General features: G+C 51.8%; 1 protein-coding gene across 5 annotated transcripts in view; it reads left to right on the top strand.

Annotated features, from left to right (window-relative positions):
- The window catches only part of ASTN2 (astrotactin 2), a 365,413-nt gene that overhangs the window by 269,887 nt on the left and 68,249 nt on the right, over positions 1-27,277 (top strand). For all 5 annotated transcript variants that reach the window (XM_072883508.1, XM_072883509.1, XM_072883511.1 and 2 more), the window contains 2 exons: positions 2,529-2,662; positions 3,823-3,971. In XM_072883508.1, the coding sequence (XP_072739609.1) occupies positions 2,529-2,662; positions 3,823-3,971 (283 nt within the window). The remainder of the gene's footprint in view (positions 1-2,528; positions 2,663-3,822; positions 3,972-27,277) is intronic.

Consider the following 27,277-nt stretch of genomic DNA (forward strand, 5'->3'; position numbering starts at 1 on the left):
ACCCGTTTCCCCCCATCAGTTCTCTCTTGCCACTTCCCCACCCTTTGACAGGTGCTCCCCGGCACCGACGGGAAAATCCTGGACACCGCTGGCTCGAAATCCCACTGGAAAGCAAGGGAAGGTGAGTCCTGGCTGCCCAGCCACCCCAGCCCATCCCTGACGTCAGCTGGCTGCTGGAAATTGGACGGAGGCGGCAGCCAGCACTGGGCTAGCTGTGCTCCGAGTAACCTGGTTAGTGCGCGTAGGTGCGCTCGCCTTAATGAGTGCAATTGAAGGACTCATCGATTAGCTAACCTCGTTTGCGTGAAGGTTGACGCAAGGCAGATGACGGCTGGGTACCTGCAGGATCTAATTAAAATGTGTGTGAGGCTGGGCAGGCAAAGCAGAGGGGATTGCTCATCCAGCCTTGCACTTATCATCGGAAAAAAGAATAGAAGGAAGGAATTGACTATTGGATTTGGCTAAAGGGCATGGATGGGGCGGGTGGGATTTCTTCCCTGGGTTGGGGATGTGCAGGGAGGAGCTGGGTTAGGGGCCAGGGAGGGAGCATGCAGAGCAGCAGAGGTTGGGGCTGGGGACGAGGTGACAGTGGAGAGGTGCCATTGGTGTGATGGTGCAGCTCTTCCAGGGATCACCCTACCTCTGCCTTCGCCCACAGCGCATGTCTGTGCACACATGTACCCACAGCATATGTATTTATCCTGCTTCCTAGGGAGAGCACACACATCCCCATCCATCTATGTGCATTGCTTTCTGTTTTCTATCCTGCACAGACCCGCCGCTCTCTACAGAAATGTATCTGCACCCATTTATCCATGTGTCAGATAAACTCCTCTCTGTCTTCCCTGCTCTCCAATTACTCTGCGATGCCCTTTCCAGCCCAGCGCTTCAATTACGTTCTAAAGAACAAAATAAAATAACGTCAGATTTTCTCTCTTTCACATGTTTTTTCCTCCCTTTTTTTTCTTTTTTTTTTTTTTTTCCCTTCTGGAACAGTCCCATTTTGTAAATGCCTGGGAGCAGAAAATATTTCAGACATGAGAGCCTTGAGGCGCCTTGTTAAAGGTGCTCGGGGTGTTTGGGGAGAGTGACAAAACCCCGGACAATGGGAGCCCTGACGTCAGGCTCTATTTATACCTCCTCTTTTCAGAAACCTCCCCGGGATGGCGCTTTTCCTAGAGTTTTCTGCTAAATGCCGCAGCCGCTGGAGCCATCCCTGTCCTCCTCAAAGGGCACGTTTTTATCTTTAAGGCGTAACCTGGCAGCGCGGGCAGTATCGCTGGGGACAGGCATCCGCAGGCGGCTTTGAATGGGCGGAATAGTGCTGCTGCGAGCTGGGCTGCGCGGAGGCTGGCAGCGAGGCTGCTGTACGTGGATGAGGACCCGTGAAGGCGTTTCAACCCTGAAATGTGCCTTTTAAAAGGTCAAAAGCATTACAAAGAGGTTTGTTTTAGTGGATGAAGTTTTGGTGTTATGATTATTCTAGCACGGCATTGTGGCTTCACAGGGTTGGGTTGAACGTCGGCCGTGTGTGTGTGCAGGGAGAGATGCTGTCTTCCAAGCTAGAGGTTTAATTAGGCATGAGAGGCATAGGGTAGCAAGAGAAACCACCGTAAATTCATGCAGTCTGAACTACAGCAGGGTACGGAGCGAGGAATGCCCCATCCTGCGGCATGGGGACCAACACCAAGCTCCCCGAGCTGCGGGATGAGCACAAGAAAGACACTGCGGGGTTAGACCTGGAGGGCTTTGGGAATTCAGTCAAAGTGTTTCAGCCTCAGACCCCAGCAGATGAACAGCTGTTATTCTGGGGATCCATTGGCATCCTTAGGAGTGGTCGCGAGGGCTCCTGGTCAGGCTGGGGACAGCCTGCGGAGGGGAGACTGCTCGGCGGGGCAATACCGTGCAAGTATTTTACAGGATTTTATTTTTTTCTTCCAGGTACTGCTATTTTACTTGTGAGTATTCCTTATGCAAATGAACAAAGCAGCGATTTGCTTGCAGGAAGGCAGCTCGTATGAATAACAAACCTATGAGAAGGATGGAAGTGGTCTGTGTTGTTGGGGATATAGGAATTACTTTATTCTTAGTGGGGACAGAAACAGCTACGGGATGGGCACGTGGAAGAGTTTCATTGTGCACAGCAGCAGTGTAAAGGTACCCTACACATGATGTCTGGTGTCACGAACGGGCTTACGTTTGTGTTTCTTCAGGCAGCTCAGTCCTCCATCGCAGGAGATCCTCTCTGTAGGATCGTGCAGACACTCCCCAGCCCCACGCCAAAAGCAGCACCCAGGGATGAACCAGCATCACTCGATACGCGGGAGCTGAAGCACAGAGAGGCGAAGGGACTTGCCCACGGCCATGCAGAGTGTCTGTGGCAGAGCTGGGGAGGACACCCCGGTATTTCCCGATCCCGGGGCTCTGCACACATGCACCCCTGACGCTCAGCACCGCGCAGCCAAGCCGCTGGCCAGATTTCACCACGTCTTTAGCACACGTGTTCATGCTTTTTGTTCTCATGTCAGGCTTTCAAGGGAGCCCTGATGAGCTCATACTGGTGCTCGGGGAAAGGCGATGTTATCGAAGACTGGTGCAGGTGTGACCTCAACGCCTTCGATGAGAACGGACTCCCGAACTGCAGCCCTCTCCCTCCGCCTGTGTACGTATCGGTGCGAGCCCCTCCCGCGGGTCATGGCCCCCGGCACCAGCCCCTTTCCTGCAGGCTCAGCCCATGGGCACCTCCTTCCTCTCGCCTTCAAGCCCTGGGGCCGCAGTCCAGCGCTCCTCACTGTGTGACTGATGCCTTTAGGATATCCTGGCTCCAGCTGTGGCCCTGGAAGGTTTCCTTATAGATTTTCATCACCTGATTAGCAGGGCTTGTAGAAAGGGATTTCAAATGCTGAAAGAAATGGAATTACGGTGCAATTCATTGTGGCTTGTCAGAATAAGAGCAAATCAGGAGCAAACTGATGGGGAATTAGCTGAGAAAGCAGGAAGACTGGCTCCAGTGAGCCACAAGGAGCAGAACACCTTCTTAGTGAGCCAATACCCTCGGAGGGGATTCACTTCCCATCCCGAGTTCAGCAAACACACTCATATGTTTGGAGCCGGACTTTCTGTAGCCCTGTACGTCACATTATCGTTTACCCTGGTGCAAAGAGAGCGGACGCCTTTGCACTAGCACAACTGGGAGCACAAAGCTGCTCTGCCTTCACCCCTACCCACATGCTCCCTGCTCCGGGCCGGAGCTCCTGCACAGCTGCCCTGCTTTGGCTTTTGCTCACACCCATCAGAGGCTTGCTCATTTGCAGCTGGGTAAATTCACAGCCACGCCTGCCCCTTCTCTCCCTCCCACCCTTCCTTGTGTTTGCTTGCTGGCAATGCAGACTGGACCCTCCCCTCCTGTAGACTCAACTCTACCGAGCTGCATGAAGGTTAAGCTGGGTCCTCCCCTTCTCTTTTGCTCCGGGGTAGCTAGTCCTTGGTTCCCTGTGGGGCTGCTGAAGTTCAGCATTTCTCCCAGGAGATGAAGGCTCCTTTAGATGGGTTATTTGGGGTTGCATGATGTAGGCTTTTCCAGGAGCAGTGGGAGGTAAGGGCATGCATTGCAGTAGGCTGGACCCAACTGACCTTCAACTGGAAGTTCTTCCATGCTCACCTACCTGCTCTCTCCTTCTGCCACCTGTCCTTGTGAGTCTGTCTGCCCGTCCCTGTGTACGAGTGTGAGCCCTGCTTGGGATTGTGCTGCTCGTAGAGGTGGATTCCTCCCCAGAAAGGGAGCTGATGTCTTATTTGGTTTCTTTCCTGTCTCCTGCCCAGCCTGCGGCTCTCCCCCAACGTGGAGCCCTCCAGCACTGTGGTCTCTCTAGAGTGGCTGGACGTGCAGCCTGCCATTGGGACGAAGGTGTCTGACTATGTCCTGCAGCACAAGAAGGTAGATGAGTACACGGACACGGACCTCTACACAGGTGGGTGTGGCTGCGAGGGCAAGCTCCTCTTGGTGCAGAGGGTGCACGGTGATGCATCCTGTGCCCTGCCTGGCTGGGAGCTGCTGCTTTTGTGGAGAACAGTGCATAGAGATGAGGTGTTATACGAGGTATCAAAGCCGCTCCATTCTGGAGAGGTTTCTGAAGGCTTCTGCAGACATGGGTATTTGAGGGGAAGGGGAAATACAAAAACGCAGCATGGCAGAAGGAAATTATTTGCCCTTTTTGGGTAGGAGAGCTGTGAGTTGGAGTCGCTGACTGAAGCAACTGTTTGATCTGATCAGTCTGAAATGCTATAGGATGGTTGGTGTGGGAGGAAGGTCAGCGCTCAACAACTCAAGGGCTTTACTGGTCTGTTCTAATGAGTACTGCGTTGCATGCCAGCCTTTGAAAGGACACTTTAAGTTGCCTTGCACACCTATCAAAGTAACTCGAAGCCTGCAATGTTTACGGAGATCGTTTAAGCAACACAAAACTTCTCCAGGGGAACCTGAAACTTCCCTGGGTTGGAGTTTGGTTCCCAGCTCATGCTTGGCCTGAGCTCTCTGTGCCTTCCAAAGGCTTTGCCAGCAATTCAGGCCATGCTCCAGGAGCTGCTGGGCAAGGTGGAGGGGTCTGAAGGATGGGGTTTGATTTGGGTGAATCAATGATGTATTTCAGAAAATAGCACTTGAGACCTTGAATGATGCTACTGTTGCATGGAAAGCCAGGCAAAATCTCAGGCTGCATTTTGCTTGAGGATTTTGGATGTAGTTTGTTAAAGAAGCTCATGGGACATGTCAGGGCAGCCAGTGTTGTTGACTGAAGCAGAGAGTTACCTCTGTGTGAAGGCTGCTTCCCCCAGATGCTGGCAGTACCTAACTTCAGCCCCCTCTAGGCAAGGGAACGTAGGAAGAAGGTTTCCACCTGTCATTGGAGCAAAGCTCTGCAATAGCTACTGCTTTGGGTGATTAAAAACCTCATTTGTTTTAGGGTGGAGCCTGGTCAGCTTATGTCTGGGCTGCCTGCAAGGACAAGGAACCAGACTGAAGGGGGGGACAGGGCTGGCACTGGATGGGGGGACCTCGCTGCGCTCATGCAGCTTTGCAGAGGCTTCCCGGACATCCTGGCAAGACATTTGTCTGTGTTTCCCTGTCAGGAAGGCAATCTCGGGAAGATCACTCAGAGCAAAATTTGGAGTTGCACACCATCCTTAAGCAGTCCTTAGGTCTTGGTCGGAAGCTTTCTCAGCTTGTGGTGGTGGCTTTTTTCTTCTTCTCACTAATTTTGTAAGACCCTCTGAGCCAAGCCCTCTGCTGCCATGAGCTGCCACAGAGCAAACTGCTCCAGCTCCCAGCCACAGGGAAGTTTTCACCCTCTCTGTTCATTTCGGGCCCATCTATTCTGCTTCTGCAGCCTCTCTTACCACCGTATCCAAAATTTTTGTGCTACAAGAGCTGGACTTTTCCTGCTGGAAAGAGCCAGAGCCCCACATCCTGGGGGGGCCCCGGCTGTTTGTGGAGACCCCTGCGAGAAGGAGCTCTAGTTCTTGGCTCATACACCAGTTCTGTCCTGCAGGAGCTTTCTCCTACACCTTGCCAGCATCCACTTCCAGAGCTGCCCGATGTGGCCATGGCCCTGGGTTATGTTTCTAGTTTCCCGGCATGGAAGAAGGCTTGTTCTTTATCTTGGAGGGGCACCCTCCAGTAACGGAGAAAGAAAACAAGCCACCAAAGGAGGGGCTTTGTTTTGGATGGGGATTCCAGATTGCTCACACATTGGTCAGGTGAGGCCAGACCAGGGAAACATGGGGTTTCTCCTTTGAAGTGGCTGGATCTTTGCCTGGCAGCCAGAGTAGGAAATACAGATTATTATTATTATTTTCTTTTTATGACTGCCATGTGTTTGACAGGCGATTGAATTCATTGTGGGGAACTGCCCTCCCCTCTCCCTGCTCTGGGGGACTGTTTGGGACAGAATGACCCCATTAACAATTAAAGAGAAAAGCCAATCCTAAATCTCTCCCTTTTTTCTATGTTGTTTATAACCAAACAACATTCCTGCCTTCATTTCTTTCTTACCCTACAGGCCCCTAATGCCAGATGACCTGATTCTTGCAAATACCTTGCATAGGTTTGCAGAGACGCTGACTGCTACAGCTCTCAAAGGCTTTGTTTGGTACCATGCTTTGGCTAGCCAAAAATCCTACCATGGGTGTCCCCTCGCCACCATCACCCACCCGTCATGCTGCACCACATCTCCATCACATCTGAGCAGCACCCACAGAAACAATAAGTCAACCCCAGAAAGGGGGAAGCTTAGGGAGGAGTGTGTGGGATATGAAATTTGGATGGGTTTTGATGGATATTGGTGGATCTTCTTTCCCCATCGGTCTGCTGGCAGGTAGGAGCAGGTTGCTCCCGTTGCTGGGAGGTGCACCACGGGTGTTTGCAAAGCGTGGCAGCGCTGGGCTGGGAGGATCCTGAAAGGTTTGAGGGCTATTGAGGCTGCTGTCATTCACCCCTTGGATCTCTTGAGTTTAACCGTGTGGGTTATTTGTGCTTGTATGGGGGGGTTGTTTGTTTTATTGCAGTTGTAGCCATTTCTTATTGGGATTCCTGGCATTGGCTGGGGCTGGAGCTGTGCCAACCTGCTCGTCAGCCCCATGGCAAGCTAGATAGGCAGCGGCCAGGTACTAACCTGCCGTCTGCCTTCCTCCTGTGCCCCCAAAGCCTCCAGTCTCTCACCCTTGCAAAACTCCTTGGCCTCCCCTTTGCTTTGCAAATGGAAGATGTAGCCTTTCCCTTGAGCGAGAAAATATTTGCTCCTCTTCTTCCTGGAGCAGAGTCAGGAGGGAGTTTTGAGGCTGATCTAATGTACATCCCCTCTGCTCCCTGCCGGGCTCCGCATAGGGCGGTGATGCTGCGGGACGGGACGGAAGGAGCTGGGAGCTTGCATGGGTCGGCTGCCTCCGGCTCTATGTGCTTTTTAAAGAAGCTTATTACTGGTGCTTAGAAAAACACAGCCCTTGGACCGTCTGAGGCTAATAGGAGGTAAACTTGTGTGTGAAACAAACCACGCTTTCAACATCAGCGTGCGGGGAGCGAGTGGCTCTCCGCTCAGGAGCCAGCGGAGAAGACGGAGAGCAATTACATCCCAAACTGTTTATTAAAACTTGTGGAAATTACTCATAACTCTGTGTGTGCGATGGCTTTGTAGTTGAGTGATGCTCTTTGTTTGAACATGGGGCTCTCGAAGAGGGCGCGAGCGTGTGTGTGTGCGCGGCCGAGCCCGCCAGCGCATTATGTCATGGACGAAGCAGGCGCTGCACTTGAGAGAGGGAGAGGGAGAAATGTGTTTTACAGGGTGAGGTACAAACTGAAATGGCTGTGAACATCTGGAACTGATATTAGGCTTGGAAAATGTTTTCTGTCACTCCAACACTCCTCTGGAGGAAGGTTTCTGAAGTTAAGAAGCTCCGAAGGGGATGAGGGGGAGGGACGAGGGGATAACATGAGCGTGGTGTAAAGTGCTTTTTATGTCTCAGTTCTGGTTGCTGTAGCCAGGCCATGTCCCTGCCTGTGCTGGACGGGGGACCTGGGGTATTGCTGTTGCTTGTTGTGGTGGCCCTGGCTTAGAAGGTCCCCTGGGTGAGCTGAGCCCTACCGCCTGAGACAGTCCTGCATGGGGAGCGCTGCATCCTCCAGCCCATGATGGGTAGGACAGAAGGATCCTTGGCCCGGTTTTAGGGTTGGGAGCCAAGGAGCTGAGGTGGGAGGCTTCATGTGAAAGACAAAGGGTGAAGTCCTTGGGTGGGGACAGGCAGACCTGTGCCTGGTTTAACACCACCTGGACCATCTCTGGGGCCCACCTGGGAGGTCAGACCCACCTGGGGGCCAGCGCAGGTTGGGGCGGCCACTGTGAGCATGCGAAATGCAAGGCTGAAAAATAAAAACATGCTTTGAATGAGCTTGTAGCATGCACACAGCAGGACTGGGAACGGCTGGAGGAGAATGAGGGGCTGGGCTTTTGCTGCGTGATGGACTGGGGTCCGTGGGCTTGGCGGGGGACTGCATCGCTCCTGGGGTGGTGGCCCTGTTGCTGCTGTGATGCTTTGTAGTTCTGGGAGCTCTTTTGTCCCTTTCTTAATGTTCCTCTCCCTGGTGCAGTTTTCTTCCCCTTCTGCCCCTGTCTGTTTGCTGCTAGCTTTCTGACCACGCATCTATCCAACAGGGCCTGGCCAAGGCTGGTGGGGCTCCCCACCAAGATCGACCCCGGGGGGCCACAGGATGGTGCTGAGCTCCGAGCTCCTGCTGTGCCTCTGGGCCCCAGCTGTCTGTGGGAGACTCAGGGGATGGCCACCATGCACCTGCACAGGGGATGGTGAGGGAGGCCTGTGGAGTTGGTGGTTTCAGTGTGCGAGCCATGAGAGGATCTCAAAGCACTTTGCTGTTCATAAGTCAGACCCTTCCTCCCACAGATCGTGCAAGGGGCTCTCCCTTGCTGTCCAGATGGAGGAAGAAAAACAAGGCACAGAGATAAAATGCCTTCCCCGAGGTCATGAGAGCTGGGCCGTGAGCTAACCTCCGCACAAGACCCTCAGCGTTGAACGGTACCTGCCTCTGAGAGCAGAAGGGGGTGCAAGTCCTGGACCCCTCAAGCTTCCTACCCTGCTCTAGGCTTGCTGCTCTGTCAGGACCCACATGCTGACCACTGAATTACGCCGCACCTCCCAGTCATTCCCCACCACGCAAGCGGTCAGCTCTGTACCCATGCAAAGCACATGCAGTAGCTGTGCTTCTTGAGTGTAAAGCCATCTCCTCCTGCTTGTGCTCCAGTATCAAAGGGGGTAGAACTGGGAAGATGCAGCAAAACAAAGCAGCACTTGCTGTCACGATGGTTGAGGGTGACAGCGAGTGTGAATGGGATGTTGCTACAACGTACTGCTTGCTCTGTGTTGCTGCTAGCAGATCACAAAAGGTGGATTACTAGGCTCTACCTTTTTCCCAGCACATCACCTTCTGTCCTGTTCTGCGTAGGCTCTTACGCTGTGGTTTCCTCTGTCTTTTCTGTGTTACCACTTCTACAGCTGGGTTAATGTAGTTGGGGATATTGTGGGGTATTAGTTGGAAAAAGTATACAACAAAGTACACCACTCACTTGCTTTTATGCAGCAGTGCTGCTGTCATTCACGAGATGTCACGTCCCAGAAGGACCGGTGAGGTCTAAGCAGAGACTCCCAAGCTTTATTATTTCTCACGATATCCAGGGATCCTGGCTGCTCCTGCATCTCTTTGGCTGGGCAGTGATCATGTTCATAAGAAGAGGTAGCTTGTATTCCTCAAAGAAAGGAGGAGAACAGAAACACAGCCTGCTGAAGGAGCTTGTTGGAGATCACGTAGACCTCGGAGCAGGAGAATGTAGATTCTGGCAGCTTGGTCAGAGTCCTCTAGTATACCAGAGCCCTCTATATACAGGCCTGTGGTGTGGAGAAGAGCTGGCAGGTAAGCTAGGGAGGGTGTCTGGAGAATAGACTGGGCAGAACGATGTAGAGAAGTTGAGGGTATGGTTATGTAAAACCTGTGCGCGTCACCATGCCGGTGTTACAGGCATCTCTGGAGCAATGTTGTTCTGCAGAGGAGTCTTTGAATACACATCATGTCTATAAAAGAAAGTGAAAGAGGTCAAACCAGCAGGCTTAGTGTTTTGTACACTTGCAAGTTGTGCTCTGAACTAAGGCTTGAGAGTATCTTATTTATAACTTAACTCCGTTCTGTAGAGCATCGTTCTGACGTGGCTGGGTGGCTGGGGCTGTATAGATATAGCTATGGCAACCGTCACTTCCAGGACACCCTCTTGTGTGCAAGCTGTGCTGCTACTGCCATGTGAAAACCAGTGATAGGCTGGAAGAAGAAGAGAAAAAACTATCTGGCCAGAACAAATACCATGCCTGTCAGTAAAGAGTCAGTGCAATCTCCATACAACCAGGTTGCACTCCTGTTGCATGCCTTGAAATCATCTTTAGAGTCCTGACTTCCAAACAGGCTGGGCACCAGAGAGAGTAGTAGGAGTTGACACTGCCCTTAGAAAGCTGTAGGAGCTTGAGGTCCAGCCAGGAGTTGGGTAAATACGTGAATATCCAGAGTTTTAATTCAAGCCAATGAAGCGTGGAGGATGTTAAAGCATGCGTGTTTAAACGAGTTGTTGTTAAAGATGCTAATGATCTTGAATGTGGGTGATGGTATTGACTCCCTCTGTAAAGCCCCGTGGAGGCAAAGCTCTCTCTGCAGAGCGAGCTATGGCACCTATATTAATATAGGTGCCATTTTTGTAGACGATTTTTGATTTGTAAGTTGGCCCAGGGAACGTAGGCTCTGCAGTTGGTGGATCACAAACTAAGACTTGGAAAAGAGACCACAGTCTCCATTCGTTTCAGGAGAGCAGTTCTTCTACTCTCCCTGTCTATGATACCAGACTGCTGCTCTCAGCGCAGTGATGCTGGTGGTCAGGAAGGTTAGTGCTCAGCCTGGGAGCGATAGACAGCTCTTTCAGGGGGCATCTCTGTGTCTGACTCATGTTCAAGAGAGATCCTTGAACATCACCAAAGTAGAGGAGGACCTGATGGTGGTCAGGAGCTGGTGACCCACCATTGCCAGTCTTATACTCACTGCTTGATTGTCTCTACCTGCTTGTCCCTTGGTGGATCTCAGCTGGTTTCTCAGTGGGCAGGTGTTTGGCTGATCACAGCCACCGCTTGGTGAGGACTAGCTGGCTTATGTGCTGAGGATGGAAATGCAGTAGAGCTTCATCTGCAAACGCCTGTGTGTGGGGAGCCTGGCCAGGGCAGGGCTGCTGTGTGGACGCAGTCATTGCTGCTGCCTCTCCTGTAACTAGAGCACGGGTAAAGATGTTTTCAACACCCAGAGTACCCTCCTTGAGTGCTGAATCCACTTCACTTGTTAGCAAAAGGAAAGATGATTCAGAAATAAGCCTTTGAAGAGAAGGTCAAGGTTTTGGAAGTTGCTTCCTGGGTTGTGTTGTGTAATAGCACCAAGCAAGTGCTTAATTTTGGCCATTACACTCGCTGTGTAGCACTGATTTCTCTCCCACTGGGACAGCTGTAGTTATTTCCACCTACCAGTGTCATTTTTGTATCCTGGAAAGCAGAAGGGAGGTGGAGGGTTCTCAGCTCTCAATTAGGATTGAGTCAGTTGCTGAAATATTTAATTAATTCACATTTCCATATGGTTGTTCCAGGTTTTTTATTTTTATCTGCCCAGACACCTTTTGGACAGAACTGGGCATTATCTTTGCTTTCTCACAAATCACTTCATAGGTGGAGAGCTGGGACTGTCTGCCTGTTCCCTCTGACTGCAGAGGACGGAGCAGCCTGGATGGTGCCACGAGTATGTCATGCACTTTAAGAGCACAGTGTTTGCCAAGGGCTTTGTGCTGTCTGTTCAGAGCTACCTCTCCCTCAAGGCAAAGGACAGCTGTAGATGCTCCCTTCTAGCTAAGAAGGCTCTGAACTTCTTAAATGGCAGTTAATGAGGCCGGTCATGGAGGGGTTTTTTACTGGTCTGTAATTTTATCCTCTAGGATTAAGTTTCTCCTGATCTGGAAAAGTCAAGGCCACAAATCCATGTTGTCAGAAAGCATCAAAAGCGAAGGCTGCTAACGCAGTCAGATGGATCATGGCATGTGAGTGCAGTTCAGTGGAACCTTTTCATAGGAGCCTTTATTGACTAGACAGGCTTTTCTAATCAATAAATTGTGGCTGGAATTTGGAGGAAAGCTCAGTCTGTGTTTGCAAAGCTGGCGCTTGGCAGTGCAGCCCTGAGCTACTTGGAAAATTTAGGCTGTGGGGCATCTGTGGATGCAATACAACCCTGCTCTGGGAGGAAACTTGGGCATGCTTGCTGAGCAAAAAACACGGGTCTTCCCTTTGGATGGGCTCTGAATGACACCCAGACTGGGATTCACTGCCAGGTTAGGATCTTTGTGGAGATTTTGCATGTTCCTCTCATTCTAGCCAAAGCCTGAGATGAGATCCTGAATGGGATGGGGAATCTGCTTTCCACTCCTCTGGCTGCTGTTGAGGTTTCCCATGCGTTCAGCTTTGTCAGGTGGCTGAAATACAATCCAAAAAGTTAGACAGTGTCCCTCCACACTTCTCTGGAAGGAAAGAAGGATAGGAAAGGGATCCAAGGAGGCACAAAGGCTGCCTTGGGACAGCCTATTCTGTCCTGTCGAAACCTCTCAACCCCAGTGCAAGAGGTACTGTGGGGATGTTGCAGTCATCCTGCTCATTGCCTGCTCTGCCCTGTCAGCATCAAGGCTGCTCTAACCCACACCGTTCCCCAGGTGCATCTGTGTTAGATGTCACGTGGTGGTACCAGCCCTTCGCCCTGCATCTCCCAAGCTGGGCTGTGTATGCTATGTGTCCTGAGGACCATCGTCCCCTGCCTCCCTGTTCACCAAGACGATGGGGGCTCCTCTTGTTGGGCAGTGGCTCAGGGCGGGGCACGTCATCTATTCCCATGTTGCTTTGGTGTAAGGGAAGTTAAGTAAAAACAGAGAGGGATTAAACCTTGAGTCAGGGGATTTGCCAATTAAAATAGCTGCTCCTCCTGCAGGTTTCGTATGATACAAGAGCAGGGAGAGACCCTCCCCATCTCCCCCATGACCCCTTCCCAGTTTGTTCAGCTTGCTAGGGATTGAGATCTGGCTCTTAGGAGTGAGTGGGCAGCTGGATCTAGGTTACATTTCATGCTGTTTAGATAGGATAAAGCTTTCCTCCCTGTAATTGGGTGATTGGACTTGTGAGCTTTCTCAGATATTAATCTGGAGACCCTAGAGGGGGTCAGATTAGGTTATGGAGACATAATAGGAAATACTGCTGCAGCTAGTTTGGGTTATGGGGGATAGACTGGATATTCTGCAGCGTTCCCCTGCTGGGTTCCCACTGATCAGGCCTGCATAGTGGGGTCAAGGAGCAGTCTTATCTCAGCATCGGGTTGACTTGGTCTTTGCCGGGAGCAACTGGCTCTGAACTCTTTCCGCCCCTGTAATCCTGCTCTTCCAGAGAACAGGACCGTGACCTCTCCTTTGCCGGAGGGAGGGGTGAGTGGTGCTGACCTGCCGCTGGGGCTTGTTCACAGAGGAGAGAACATCTTTTTTCAAATGGGCGTCATGTCTCCAGGAACCCTGGTATAGAAAAAGCTTCATATTCTGAACTGGCGTTGTTTGGACCAAGTAAGATCTTCCTCCTTGCTGGCCCATTTCATGCCAGTTGTGGGGAAGGGGTTGATACATCGCAGAGGGGATCACTTAAGGCAGTGAGCATTTAAGTGCATGCTTTCATCTGTCCCATGTGAGAGATGTATTTGAGGAACGATGTCATGTTGGTCCAGTTGGAGCCAGTGAGATGAGCTTGTCCTTGTGGCCAAATGAGTGTTTCAGAGCTGTACTGATTAGGGATGCTGCACTGAAGCAGCATCCTGAGGGGTACTGGAGAAGTGAAACCCACCACGTTTATGCCGCAGAGGTGTTTAGTGCGTAGGTTAATACCTCCTCCCGTTCCTGCATGCTGTGTCTGGGAGCAGCTCTGCAGCGTTGCTGGACACGAGTTCTGCCGATACAAGCCTGGCTCCAGACGTCGGTCTGCAGTGCTCCTTCCAGCCCTTGTTTCTTTTTATTAACAGTGAGATGACAGATAGGGGATAGTCATTAATTTAATAAAGGAAGTTTCTGATCACGACTACAGAAGCAAGGTCCTGAGGTTTTTCGTGGTGGTCTGATGACTCACCCTGATGAAATAGGGTGACACTGGGACAGGAAATACCTCACTGGAGCTCGGAGCATGGCAATGGCTCTTCCTACATAGCAGCCAGGCTCCTACAGTCATTCTGCCATCCTTGGCTGGACTGTCCTTGGGACTGGCCTCACCAATGTGAGTATTACCCCCACTGAGAAGACCTGAATTTCGACTCCAGAGAGACCCATGGTCCTATGCAGCTAGGTCAATTTGCTGGCTTTAATGAGGCTCAGTCTTTGTTTCCCTGGTGCTGGCCCTGAACGCCTGCCCGGGGTGACAGTGGGGTCAGGAGCATTGAGGAATAGCTGAGGGACCCCACTCTCCATCTCCCCCTTTGTGGCACACTCGTGTGCACACTCGTGAGGACACTGAGGGCAGGAGTGCAGGTGCTAGCAGCATTGCTGTGCTGCAAGAGGTGAGCTTGTACATAATCACAGATAATACTTGGCTTTCCTTTATTCTGTGCTGTCATCTGTGGAAATCGATAAATCTTTCCAACTTCATTGTGCGGCCTGGGAAACAGAGGCATTCAGCAGTAATGGCCAAAAATTGTGCATGGACTCTGAATCCAGAAGAGCCAGTTAAGAGCAAGGGGTCTAAATTCATGTATAGTTGATATTTACTGTGCTTGCTGCTCTCAAGCCTCAAAAGTTCACACTTGGCTGCAGGTTATTTTCCGACCTCAATCTGCAGTTCCTCTAGAAAACCTTGGTGTTATCTTGGTACATAGAGAGTGTCAAACCCAGGCGAATGTGCCTGTCCTGCTAGGGACCAAGGCGAGCAGGAGTGATAGCTACCTCCAGGCATCAAAGAAACTATCGGATCTGCCCCATCCTGGTGCACAGCTCTCATGGATGGGGTGATGACCATCCCATCTGGGTGCCCTGGGGTGTGCCAGACCTGTGGGGACAACGTGCAGTGGCCGCAGGGACTATTCCCCCTCGGAGACCTGACTTCACCGGGGGTCCTCCTGCAGCTGATGTAGCTTCCTCTGCCAGACACACCCAGGATGGTGTGATGGTATCCGGCAGCGCAGCCCCATCTCAGCACCCTGCTTTGAGGACAAAGGCATGAGACCATTGTCTCCTTATTTAAGCTAAGGAGCTTTCTTTGAAAGCTCCCCAGACTTTTTCCAGTCTTCAAGGATGAGCTCAGAGAAGCAGCAATAACTGCTTAAAATTGGGCACTGGGGCCCCTAGACCTAGGGAGAGGCTGCGCTTTCCCCTCCCGGGGGGGCTGGGAGGACTTTTGGCGTCTGCTCTGCCTGGCCCCAGCTTGCGGCCTCCCTGCTCCCTCCTGTCCCAAAAGCGAGCGGCTGTGGAGAGGCTTGCCAGGGCTTGTTGGGAACAGGGCTGGAGAAGGGAGCGTGTGAGCTGGAGAGATGGCCTGTGATGGGGAGGACGGACGTGGGAAAGCCACCCAGTTTGTCCGGGCAAGGCTGGGATAGCGCGGGAGGTGGGTAGCTGGACAGGCGCTCCTCACTCGCCCCAGCTGTGTGCTGCAAGGGTCGGCTGCTCGGCATCTGCCTGCATCCTCCAGCCGCAAACAGCTGGTGCGTCCATCGGGAACACGCCGAGCTGCACGGGGACCGACCCCACTTCGGCACGGCCGGGTGAGCCAGCTCAGGTCAGCCAGCTCCCTTCAGCTCTCGGCCGTGGGCTGATCCTGCACCCTGGGTGCTGCGGTGCCTGTGGGGAGGGTCCTCTCCCCCTGGGGTACCCTTGCAAGCAGGGTGCTGGGGCGAACCTCTGCCCTCCTCTCTGCGTGTATGGCAGTGGGCAGCCGGTGCAGTGGACACCGAAGCTGGGCAGCAGGGTTGGGGATGGGAAATGCCTTCCTCCCCGCCCCCCATGTTCATCAGCTGACCTCCTCAAGCACGTGATAGATTCCCTTTATCTGCTGATATTAGTCATAAAACAATCCAGATCTGTCCATAATCCTGTTAGAGCCTTTGACTCTTGCTCCTGTGACTCCCGGCAGCTCTAATTACGGATACTCATGCTGGTGATTAATGACTTGATTCATCTTCAGTGGCACCAGTTTTACATGTGAAGCCCACTTTCCCCCCACAATAATTTGTGCAAAGGGGAAATAATCCCTGTTAAAACCGCACAGAAATGTGGCATTGGCGTTTTGCCTTCATCTGGCCCTTCTGCATCCTGTCCATCTTCTCACTCATCTCCCCCCAGCCTTTCATCTCTGAGAGAACAACCCTAATTGCCACGCGCTCTAATTTTGCTGCACTGTAACCCATAAATCACTCCGACACATGGAGCATTTTCATGCTCCTTAACAAAAGGAGCGGGATTTTCTCCTCTGCTGCGTGTTTTACAAGTGACTAATTGCATCAAGGCACCTTTGAAGCAATGACTTCATCAATTGCTCATCCTGCAGATGCACTGCTGGTTATGTATGCCTGATCAGAATCCTACATTTATTAGGATTAATTTATTCTCCAATCATTTTTCTTCCGCCACAAGGACAGGGAAGTTGAGTGATGTTACTTGCTCAGCTACGTAAGCACGATTTCTTGCCTCATTACTAAGCCTGAGATATTTTTGTTACATGCTGAAACTTCTCCAAATGAAAATGAGTAATGTTACGTCTTGGACAGAAGTGCTCCCGGGACACAAGAGAAATCAAGTTATTTCAGGGTGCCTACAAATTGGCTTTAGAACTTCATCATTGTCCTTTCTAATTTTGCCCCCCCCCCCATTTGTCATGGGGCACATGTCTGCGTGAGCGATAGCACATCTTGGGGCTTTGTACAAAAGGGGCCAGGAGTGGGTAAGAGTATGTGTTTCTCCCAACTAGAGACCATCCAAAACGGGGGCTTCATGCTCTAGGTTAGCAAATCCTTACGAGGCTGCTGGCAAATACGCTGGGTGTGTGGCTGAGCGGGAAGGGTGTGGAAGGGCTGGCTGTATAAAAAAAGGATGTAGTGAACACAGGCTGAGCATCTCCAAGGAGGAGGCACTGTAAGTGGTGAGGACAGAGAGCAGTAAACACGGGCGAATTGACACATTTTCTTAAAGGCTGTGGTCAAACTGTTTCGTAGGAGTAGTGGCTGATAACAACTGCCAGAAGCCCTTGACTCAGCTGCTAACCTCCCACCCCCAGAAAGACTCCTCTTTTGGGAAGGACAGAGCTTGTTTGCATCCAGGCAGAAATTTTGCCTCGGCTACTTCCCGTCTGGTGTTCATCTACTCTTAATTCACTGCTGGCCCCAGCAAGTGCGTGTGGGGGGGATTTTGCAGCATATCTAATGGACCAAATGGGGTCATTTTGAACCAGAGCTGGGTTTAAGGCTGTGGTTTGGGGGAGCTGTGGCAATGCTGAAGAGTCTCACCTGGATGATGTGCAGTGCTGGGGTGAGGAGGTGCAGGAGAAGGAGCATCGGGGGTGGATGGTTTCCTTTTGTCGTACCACAAGGGAGTGCACTAAAGCCCCTGTAATATGGGCTGGGAAAGTGCTCATGCAGCACTGGGGAGCTCAGGTTTGGCAAGAGACCAGAGAAAAGTAGGTGACTGCTTTGGAAAGGTTGGAGAGAGCGCAGCTCTGGACCTAGGAGACGTACCGAAGCCCAGAGCCGTACAGAGGCATGCTTGTTTTATTTTGCCAACAGCAAGCTGGCAAGACATTGGCTGTTTTGATGGCAAATCTGCTGTCCTGCTGGATGTCCAGCCTCCATTCATGTCGTGTGTAACGGGGCCAGCTATTAACAAGCAGCGGAGCAGAGACCTGATCCCCGGCTGGCGGGGAGCCCCGCAGTCCCGCTCTCCCTCCAGCTCCACGGCAGAGGCTTGGGTTGGGGAGGGCGAAGAGGGGGTGTTGCTGAAAAAGCATGTCAAGAAGCAGGGGATGCTGGTAAATGTGGGTCTTTGCCTACAGAGGGGGCTCCTGCACTGCCCGAGGCTGTCTGGGCTGGGAAGGCAGGAGAAGGGATGCAGTGGCTGCCAGCTGACCTTTCTCAAACAGTTCATGGGTTTCCAGAGCAGCCGAGGTGTCAGCGGTGTAGAGCAGTCACAGCTTCCCAGTCGCTGGAGGAGGAAGGCAGGGGGCACTCGAAAGGGGAGGAAAAAGCTCCGTCCTGGAAGGGTGGAAACCTTGCAACCTATTAACCGTTTCTCAGCAGAGGGAGATGGAAAGCAAACAAGGGTCTGCTTTTCTCCTGTGCCGTGCTCGCCCACTCCCATCCTTTCTGCCCTTCTCTCTTCTGCTCCTGCTTGCCCTTCTCTCCTGGTTCCACAAAGGCAGGACCTAGGTAGTGACATTGAGGATTTAGGTGAAAAATCAGCTCTGCCCCACCAAGCTGAGCAGACCCAAATAGAGCAGCATGCTGGAAAGCAAAGCATGCCTCTGCGCCCAGAGCCCCAGCGGTCCCCATGGTTGTGTCTCCGTGCAAAGCACTCTTCTTTGATGAAGTGTCTGCAATCAGACTTAATTAGTAGGCAGGGACCCACAGAAAAACCTCTTCCAGCCCTTTTTTAACCAGCGTGTAGTGGGGTGCTCTGTGTTGTCAAATCTTTACTTGCTGAAAGCGTGTTTGTCTCAAGCAAGGAAAGGGGCTGAGTTGCTCCACGACAGCCTAAAACTAAGACACTCTCGCTCACGGATGACAAAGCTTGGGAGTAAATTAGCAGGCAGAGTCTGTGAAAGGAAATGTTTCCTTAAATGTTTCCATAAAAGCTAATTGGCCTGTAAGAGCAGTGTACCTGTGAGCATGCTGCCTCCCGGGGTTTGGGACTGGGGGAATCTATTCCTGGCTCGGCTAATAATTTTCAGTGTGACTTTGAGCAGGTCATTTCAGTTCTTTGTGCCTTGGTTTCCCTCTCTCTGAAATGAGAAGAATACTGCCTTCCAGAGCACTGATAAGGTTTAAGTACTAAAATTTTATTACTCAGTTGAAGATCCTTGGCAGAGGGATATTATGCAGATAGAAGGTTAATGATGATGATAGGAAGAGCATAAAAAAAGAAATTGCTGTTTTATTTTTATTTTGTTCTTTAAATGATGTTTAATAGCCAGTTTTCGATTCAAGAATAAAACCCAGTCCTCTGTGACCACCAAATTATCTCACAAATGCTGTTCTGCGTGCTCTTAAAGCTTGCAGAGAAAGCGAGGAGCATACCCCTGCTCTCTGCTCTTAGGAGCAATCAGCAAAACGTGTCCAGCAGCTGATCTCCAGCAAGTTTTTCTTTTCCCAATTAGGAAGCTTGTCTTGATTCATGAATAATTGAGAGCATTTCCCAAGAGTCCTCCACCCAGTGTCATGGGTCTGTTAGGGGCTGATGGTCCCCACTGGGGTGATAGCTCCATTGCACAAGCCATGGTGTGTTTGGGGCATCTCCCTGCCCATGGTCTGAGCAGATGGAGGGGGATGGAGAGACCTGCCCAAGGTCAGGTGGGAAGTCAGGCAGACCGGGCAAACAGGACTTTAGCTCTGCCAGAGGGAATTAAAGGCTGAACTGAGCCATTACCCCCATAAATTAACCCCATGCCTTTCCAGAAGAATTTCTAGGCAAGCATGTCCCACCGCTGTGACGACCCAGAGAGCCAAGGTGCCCGTTCCAGGAAAAGAGCCTGTGAGTGTTTGCAGCGATGCTGTGGGCTGCGAGGGGTGCCCACAGGGTGGGTGCCCACCCAGCCTCTCGCTGGCCCCGCAGCCCTGCCCACGGCGCCCTGCCTGGCTGCCCCGGCAGCACTGCTGGCCACCCCGGTTTGTCATCCTCACCACAGCTACTGTAGGCTGTAAATGTCAACCACAGTGAAACCGAGCGCAGTCTGCGGCTGGGTGTTTGCTTATTTATTTCTCTCTTCATTTGTTTTTTTCACAAACATTAGCTACGTCAAGAATGCCGTGTTCATCACCCCCAAACTATTATGAAAGTTAAGGTCAAATTCATGGAATAGTTTTGGCTGGGGAAGAGAACAATGTAGACAAGTTGGTCCCCGGTGGGTGAAGCGTGGGGGCTGGAGGATGCTGTCTCCTCTCTTTCCGCTGGTTGTGGACAAGGGTTTCCTGTCCGGGTGGCAGTGTCCAGCCATGGGGTGGAGGCTGTGTTTGTGAGGATGCACTCTTGGTGCTTGCGCTTTTTCCTGTTGAATTCCACTTTGGAGAAATACTTAGTGAGATGTGGTTTGTTAGGGGGGGTAATATCTCTTGTTAGGCCAAGTGATATACCTGGAGAAAGAAACAGGAGAAAAAGGACCAACTTTTGGACACACAGTCCTCCACTAGTCACCAGCTAATCCCAATCACCGTCCCCCTACCCTCCTCATGGTCCGATGGCTCATTTGAGAGGTGCGAGACCTCTGCCTATTTTGCCCCAGATGACATCCTTTTGCCATGGCTTTCTTGGTCAGTGTTTCTCCACTCTGGCTTTGGCACTGAGCACAAGCCTTGCAGGTGGCTGTGTTGCAAAAGATGGTGCTGCTTTCTCCTGGCTGGCCAAAGCATCTCGCAGAGAACAGCCAGAGTCTTGAGCCAGGTCTGAAGGGCTCATTGGCCCTTATTGGAAAATAATCTTCCATCATTGGAAAATAATTTTCTATGGCCCTTATTGGAAAATAATCTTAAAGGGATCTAAATGCTTCCCCGATGAGGCAGATCAAGCTCTTTGTTCACACTGGCAAGCAAACACCAAAATTGCCACAGCCACACCAACTGCAAGACATTGGTGATTCGTGACCCCTTAGTCCAACTTGATGACTAAGTGTCAGCACAATGGGAAAAATCATTGTAGGAAGATGAAGGAAGAAAATAAACGGTCTGTCTTTATCCTCCTTTTCTGCCCTGTGATGTGGGGCTATCCGGGCATGTGTCTCCCAGTGGAGGCTCTCACTGGCAGAGTTCGGCTGTCTGTTCCCTCTCTGCCCATGCCAGGAGCTGAGGACCTGAGAATGGGAGGGCTTAGGGCCACTATTCCACCCTAAAGTGCTGGTCCATCACTTCTTGGCTTTGCTCTTGACCTCTTGAATATCTTTTGAGTTTCTTCCCAGCACTTTAAATTTTATTGTCTCTATAAGAGGCTTTTAAACAAGGATCCTTGCACTGTCTCCATCCCCTCATCATGTTCTCTCAAAGCTCTTCTCAAAACTTTCCCCAAAAGCTGCCATGTGTACAGACAGCCAGTTTTCTCCTCATCTCCATGCCCCTCTCCCTCATTCCTCCATCTCCGTCTGGATTCTCCTGGCCATGTCTGGGAGGGATTCAGCTCTAGGTCCAGGGTGCAGTGTCTGCACTGGGGAAAGGAAGGGGCCGTGCTCCCATTAACCCTCCCACCTTGATAAATACGGTCATGGTGAATTTGTTGAAGACATGGGTTGATTTGGGTGGGGTTTTTTGCCATCTGTGTCTGTACAGAGCCGATGTGGGACTATGATGGTGCCAGTATTTCACAGAATCATAGAATATCTAAAGTTGGAAGGGACCCATAATGATCATGGAGTCCAACTCCCTGAAGCGGAAGTTGTCTGCTTGTATGTATGCGTATAAAATCTCTCCCAACAAGACCCTAATCTCTCTTGGGACCTCGAGGTGCTACTGCAAGATGAAACGATCAAATAGCATTGCCCAGCAAAAGGTCACATTACATCAGTAAAACTCATCTTTGTAAAGAAGAGGAGTTTGGTCTATCTCTCTGTTTAAGAGCGAGGCTGCAAGTTGTTGCCAGATGAGCTGTTTGGGTATTTGGTTTGCGTAATGGATGAGGGGGAAGCACTGCGAAAGGCTGGAAGGGAGATCCCACAAGGTGTGGTTCTGCCTCCTGCACCCCTGCAGCCTCCCTGCCCGTGTTCTGGGTCCTGACACTTGCTCAGTGCTTATTCATACCAGGAATAAACCCAGCCCTTTTTTGACCTTAAATGATGTTTTAGGATTTCTTTTATTTGTGGACCTTGGCTTGGCCTTCTGTCACTATTTGTCTCTCCAAAAAAAGGATTCTGCTCTTTCAATTTCTGCGTCCAATTTGGAGGGGGGGATATTACCAATCGGGGTCAGTAAATAGCTCATCTGACTTCGTAATACTTAGCATTTAGATAGTGCTTTCCACCGTCAGAGCCCTTTGCAAACTTCCAGTAATCCTCCTAGCACCCCTCGAGTTAGGTAAGTATAACTAATCCCAAACAAATAGATTCAGTGTGGAACTAATGTAGAGAATGCATAAGAGTAATTTAAGGTTTAAAAGAAAACTAGTGGGTAATCTCGCAACAAAATTAGAAAAAAAGGGCAGAGAGAAGGAAAAAAGTTCGAGTTATTGAATGTGAAAGTTAAATCAGACTTGAAAACGTTGTTAATTTGCATTTCAAGTAGCCGGGATAGGCTGTAGATATTACAACTACTTAGTGTAGGTCCTGCCATTTGGAGGTATGAAGTACATCAGTGCTCCAATAATATGTAAAATAATTAAATTTAAAATGCCCTCAAGTTTAGCCTTTTTGTGCATGTTAGACCTTATCAGGTTTTTCATATATATATTTTTTTTTAAATCTTGCAAACAATATTGAATTCCATCTTTTCTGTATGTTTAATAACTGTATTTACTTATTCATTTCCAAATTTCATCCCCCTCCTGGCTCTCATGTCTGATGACTGGGAACTCGAGGAGATTTACACACACTCATTAGTAGCTTCGTCAAAGTGTCTTGTAATTTGTGTGTCTTGGTTCACTTTTTTTCCAAGTCCAGTTGGACAGTTGCATTCAGTCACTAACAGAACTCATCAATCCATGTTCCATTTGAGATAAATTTCTGAGAGAAAGGGCTCAAAGCCAGAGTTCCTTTGGAAAGTGAGTACCTGATCTTTGTTCTAGACAATGACCTGCCTTCTTGTGCATCCTGCACCACGTGCAGGAGACCACATCTGAGGGGCTTGTCCCCGAGTGAAGAGGAAAGCTGCAAGAGGCTTAGATCTCCACTTCTGATGCCTCAACAGGCCACCTCATGTCTGCTTTCCAGTGTCAGCCATGGGTGCTGGACCAGACCTAGGCCTCCAGCAGACCAAGTCTCCTGTGAAAACCCATGTGTTTGTGCAAGTATTTGCCCATCCAGGAAATCTCCTTGCAGACCGAGTGACTCTGAGCTGGCAGTTTCCCTGTGCGTATCCTCTGAATGGGTCTTCTCATGTATGGACTTTAAAAGGCGACCCCTGTTTAGAGGCACCTCTTTGGTTTTCTTGCACCCATGCATTGCAATTGCAACCGATCCCTGTGTTAAGATGTTGCATGGTTGATCACGGTTTTACAGAGTGATTCAGCTGCAGATGCTATTGCAAATCACAAGTAGCTATAGAATGTTGTAAGGACTTCTGGCAGCATTTTTATTGCTCCTGAGCATTTCTCACTGATCCAGGTCCCTGCCACAGAACCAGCACTTGTAGCAGCAGTGCGTGCCGAAGCCTGAGCATCCCCGCTGCCCTGGCTTGGATCGGAGGGGGTTGGGGTGGCCAGGTGTGACGATGCTGATGTATGACCCTGGATGAGCGCTGGCAAGGCTGTGGGCAGTGCAGGGCAGGACCGAAGTGTGCAGGGGGGGTCCTGGCATGGGAGAGGGATTGTGGGGGGGCTGGGAGTCCCGACTGGGGCATCTTGGGAGTGGAGACCAAAAGTAGGACAAGCTGTGGTCCAGGCCAGGCTAAGCTATGTTAGCAGAACTGCAAAGGATGCTCTCCGGGTGCTTTTCTCCCTTTCACTTGCCTAAATCCAAAATCCACTGCCTCCTGCCCCAGGTGTTTCTAAGCAATTACATATTTGCCTCGGGCTTCTCTTCCCCTCTGTCCTCAGCCCCATGTTTTGAAAGGAGAGTAACAAAACATGCCTGAGGAGCACCAAGCATGACTATTTATCACAGAGATCAGGCTCAGGAGAGGCAGGAGGCAGCCCACCCCTCCCTTGTGCCCCCCATCCTCTGCCTGCCATACCCCTCTGCTGCGAACTTCTCAAGAAGAAAGAAAAATAAAGGTTTGGCAGGTCTAGTCACACAGTGTAAAATTGAATTAGCAGAGGTATGTGAGGAACATGGCTCGATTTCCATGGGGATGAGGAGATCTTTATCACTACCCCCCCAGGATTATCCCGTGCAGCACAAAGCCGCTTTTGGCGCTGGCGGGTGGGCATCCCCCCATGAGCCTTGTTGGGGTAAAATCAAGGTGATGTCCGAGTTGGGCTGGCCTTGCTGGGCTGGGTGCTTAGCCAGGGTGGGGAAGTGAAAGGGGAGAACCGAGTTGAGGGGAAGCTGAGATGAATGTCTGCAAAGGTGCAGGCTGGAGATAGGGTGAGCGATAGGAGCTGGGAAACCCCCTGTTGTTTTCTGCCCCCTCTCCTTTGACAAGGTTCAGCACCTTTTGATGCCCTTTGACAAACCTGCGGGATTTGAGGAGGTCCTGAGCTGTGGCCAGGCCAGGAGGGACTGCAGCGGGGCAGGGGAAGGCAATTGGAGGAGATTTCATCCTAATCCTAAAAATAACAGCACTGCTTTCCCTATCCGCTGCTGATGAGCTCCACCTCCCCCTGCGTTCAGTGGCAGCTGAGAAAATGTCCAGGACACGACCTGTAGAGGTGTTAGCCCTGTTGCAAAGGGATTATCATCTGTCTGTCCCAGAAAGGTCCCTGCAGCCCATCCAAAAGCTCTCGTCCAGCCCAGCGCACCCCCGTCAAACCTCAGGGAAGGGCTGAGGCTTCAGCCTGAGCGTGGGTGGCAGCACCAGAGGACGGACATGACAGTGCTAATGACGGGGGAGCGATGGGAAAGGAATCCCAGCTTTCTGGGCTGACGGGGTCCGCGTTCGCCGCCCTGGACGGCGAAGTGCAAGATGGAAAGGAAAAGTGAGAGCAAAGAGCCCTGTTTGCACACACGCCCCTGCGCAGGCAAGCCAAGCTCGGGGGCCAGGCGGCCGGGAGCGAGCGGCCTCTTTGCTTCCTTCCTCTCCACCCTGGAGGGACGTGGCTGGGTGGAGATCTGGCCAAACCTCTCGTCCTCTCGCTCGCCAGCGCAGCTGAGCTGGGGCAACTGGTATCTAGCGCCGGCGCAGTTCTGGCATCCACAGCAGGGAGAAGCGCTGTGCATCCCTATAGTGCGATGAGGGCCAAGGATAAAGTCCTTGAGTGGGATGGGAGAGTGTATGGGATGGTGTGCTGTGGCTTTAGGATGTGCAGGGCAGGGTTTAAAGCAGAGTCCCACCATGTCAGGTGGGAAGTTATCTTCTCATTGCATGGACAGCATGGGAAATGGTACAGGGCCAGGGGAAAGGGGCTGCTTGGGGCAGAAGGGCACCCAGAAAGAGGGGAGGGGAGCCGTGCAGCATCCCCCAGGAGAGCAAGCCTGCCTGTGGGGTGAGGAGTGGCCCGGTCCTGCGTGGGCAGCTGATGGAGAGGGGAGGCTGGAGAAGCCACCCAGCCCTTTGGTCCTCCCTCCTCCGTTAGCCGGCTCTGCCATTCGCATCGTCTTTTTCCCACCTCGGAGTGATTTGTCCTCTGCTTCCTGCGGGAGGGCAGCGGCCCAGTTCTCATGAGCAGCCCTGCCAGATCGGCTCGCCGAGACCTGCCCATCCCAGGCTGGGAAAACCGGGCCCAAAATACCATGCGATGAGCAGATGTTCCCTTTGGGTTACTGCCCATCCCGAGTATCGCAGGCCAGGCTCCATCAGCACTGACCCATGCGCTGCACACTGACAAGCCTCGTTTTTATAATTCAGAAAAGCCCGTTTCCTTTAGGTGTGACCCTTCACCATCTTAAAAGTTAAATTTCTTATTTTCCAGAGGCTTGGGCACAATCTTTATGGCTGGGACCCTTCTCGATGGAGCCTGCCCCTTCGGGCCTCTTTCACACCTCTGTTGTTCCCTGAAATGGCAACCGAGGGCTCTAAACACTAGCGTTTTACTTTTGCAATGAGGAGCTGCTCCCTTTCCAGTGCGTATGGCTGCTGGTAACCATATGCTACTTCTGTTAGGCACCCGTGTGCAAGGATTGTGCAAAACTTGACATCCAAGCATCCTCCAAAATGGGTGGGAGGTCTGCAAGGGGTGTTTCGGGAACTGCTGGGGATCCCCTGCCGCGGCTCTTCACCTGTCTCCCCCCTTCAGCAAGATGAGGTTACAGTAAACCAGATTGGCACTGCACGTTTGGGGAACGGGTGCTGGGGAAAGGCAGAGCAGCATTTCACCCCTCTCACCGGTTTGCATAGCATCGTATGCTGTGTCGGCAGCAGAGCCAGAAACAAAACTCATCGCTGCCTTTGGGTACTGCTGGATGCTCATGCTCGCCATCCAAGGCAGCCTCCCCTGTATCCCACGTCATTGCAGGACCCCTTCTCGATGCCAACACAGTGGCTCAGGTAGTGAAATGAGCTTCAGTTTCCAGACTAGCAAAGGGTTAAAAACAACCCCATGCATGGGGACGGTGCTGCTGCCCAGGGGCCCCCCGGTGCTGAGCCAGGCAGGATGGGGAGCACAGGGGCTGCCTGGCCACAGTGCCAGCTCAAGCCTTTGGCATTTGCCCACCACACGCCTTCCCTCGTCCCCAGGAAGCAGAGCCCACAGTCCTTTTGCTTGTTTGGTTTCGTCCTGCAACCAGCCTGTTTATTGTTCTGAAAAGGTTAAATTGGTCAGGGGAAAAAAAAAAGGATGGATTTTTTTTTTCTTCCCCTTTCTAATGAGAGTCTGGGGACCTTTTCCCTGCTGACGTCAGAGTCATATCCAATAGCCTTTGCAGTGAGGCCTGATTTGCAAAGGACACCCTTGGGAAAAGCAAAAATCTTGGTGAAACCTTTAAAAAGAAAAAGCACCCTTTGAGACGATTTTGTGCTTCTTTTATGTCCTGATTTCACCTTCTAATTACTAATTCCTTATTTCTTCTTTTTTTTTTTTCCCTAGTCGAGGGAAGGCGGGGGGGAGGGCGTTTGCAGCCCCCCGTGCACGCACACGCTCCCCACCTCTCCCTGCGCTTGGCTCTCCCCCCCAGCTGCCATGCAAGGAGAAGCCAAGCCCGAGCAGCTGGGCTGCTCCGTCCTGCCTTGGCCGGGAAGCCGAGGGGGCCCCGTCTGGGTCGCTCTGCACTCAGGCAGCCCCAGCCCTGCCATCACTGCGCGCCTTGCCTTGCCTTGCCTTGCCTTGCCTTGCCTTGCGGGCAGGACGGTGTGGTGCCCGCTGGGCAGCGGTGCAGCATCAGCTCCCTCTGACCATCCGGCAGGGCCCGAGGGGCATGGGGGACCATCGCCTTCTCCCTCCCTCCCCAGGGCAGGTAGGCAGGAACGGGCAGTGCCGAGGTGGAGTTGCGGCTTTTCCTGTGCTCCTGCCTGTCCAGGCTTTCAGAGCAAAAGGGGCATCTCCAGCGTTGTGTCCAAGCCATGCCCTGCAGCCCCTCGCCTCCCCCCTGCAGCCGTGCCCTGTCCCCACAGCAGGACCGACGAGGGTGTAGGGGGCAGGGACATAATTTTAGCTTGCCGAATGCCATGCTGGGGAAAGATGCCAGAACATCCCAGCTGGAGCCCAATGTC

The sequence above is a fragment of the Ciconia boyciana genome, chromosome 18 (assembly GCF_034638445.1).
Source record: "Ciconia boyciana chromosome 18, ASM3463844v1, whole genome shotgun sequence".
Classification (NCBI taxonomy): Eukaryota; Metazoa; Chordata; class Aves; order Ciconiiformes; family Ciconiidae; genus Ciconia; species Ciconia boyciana.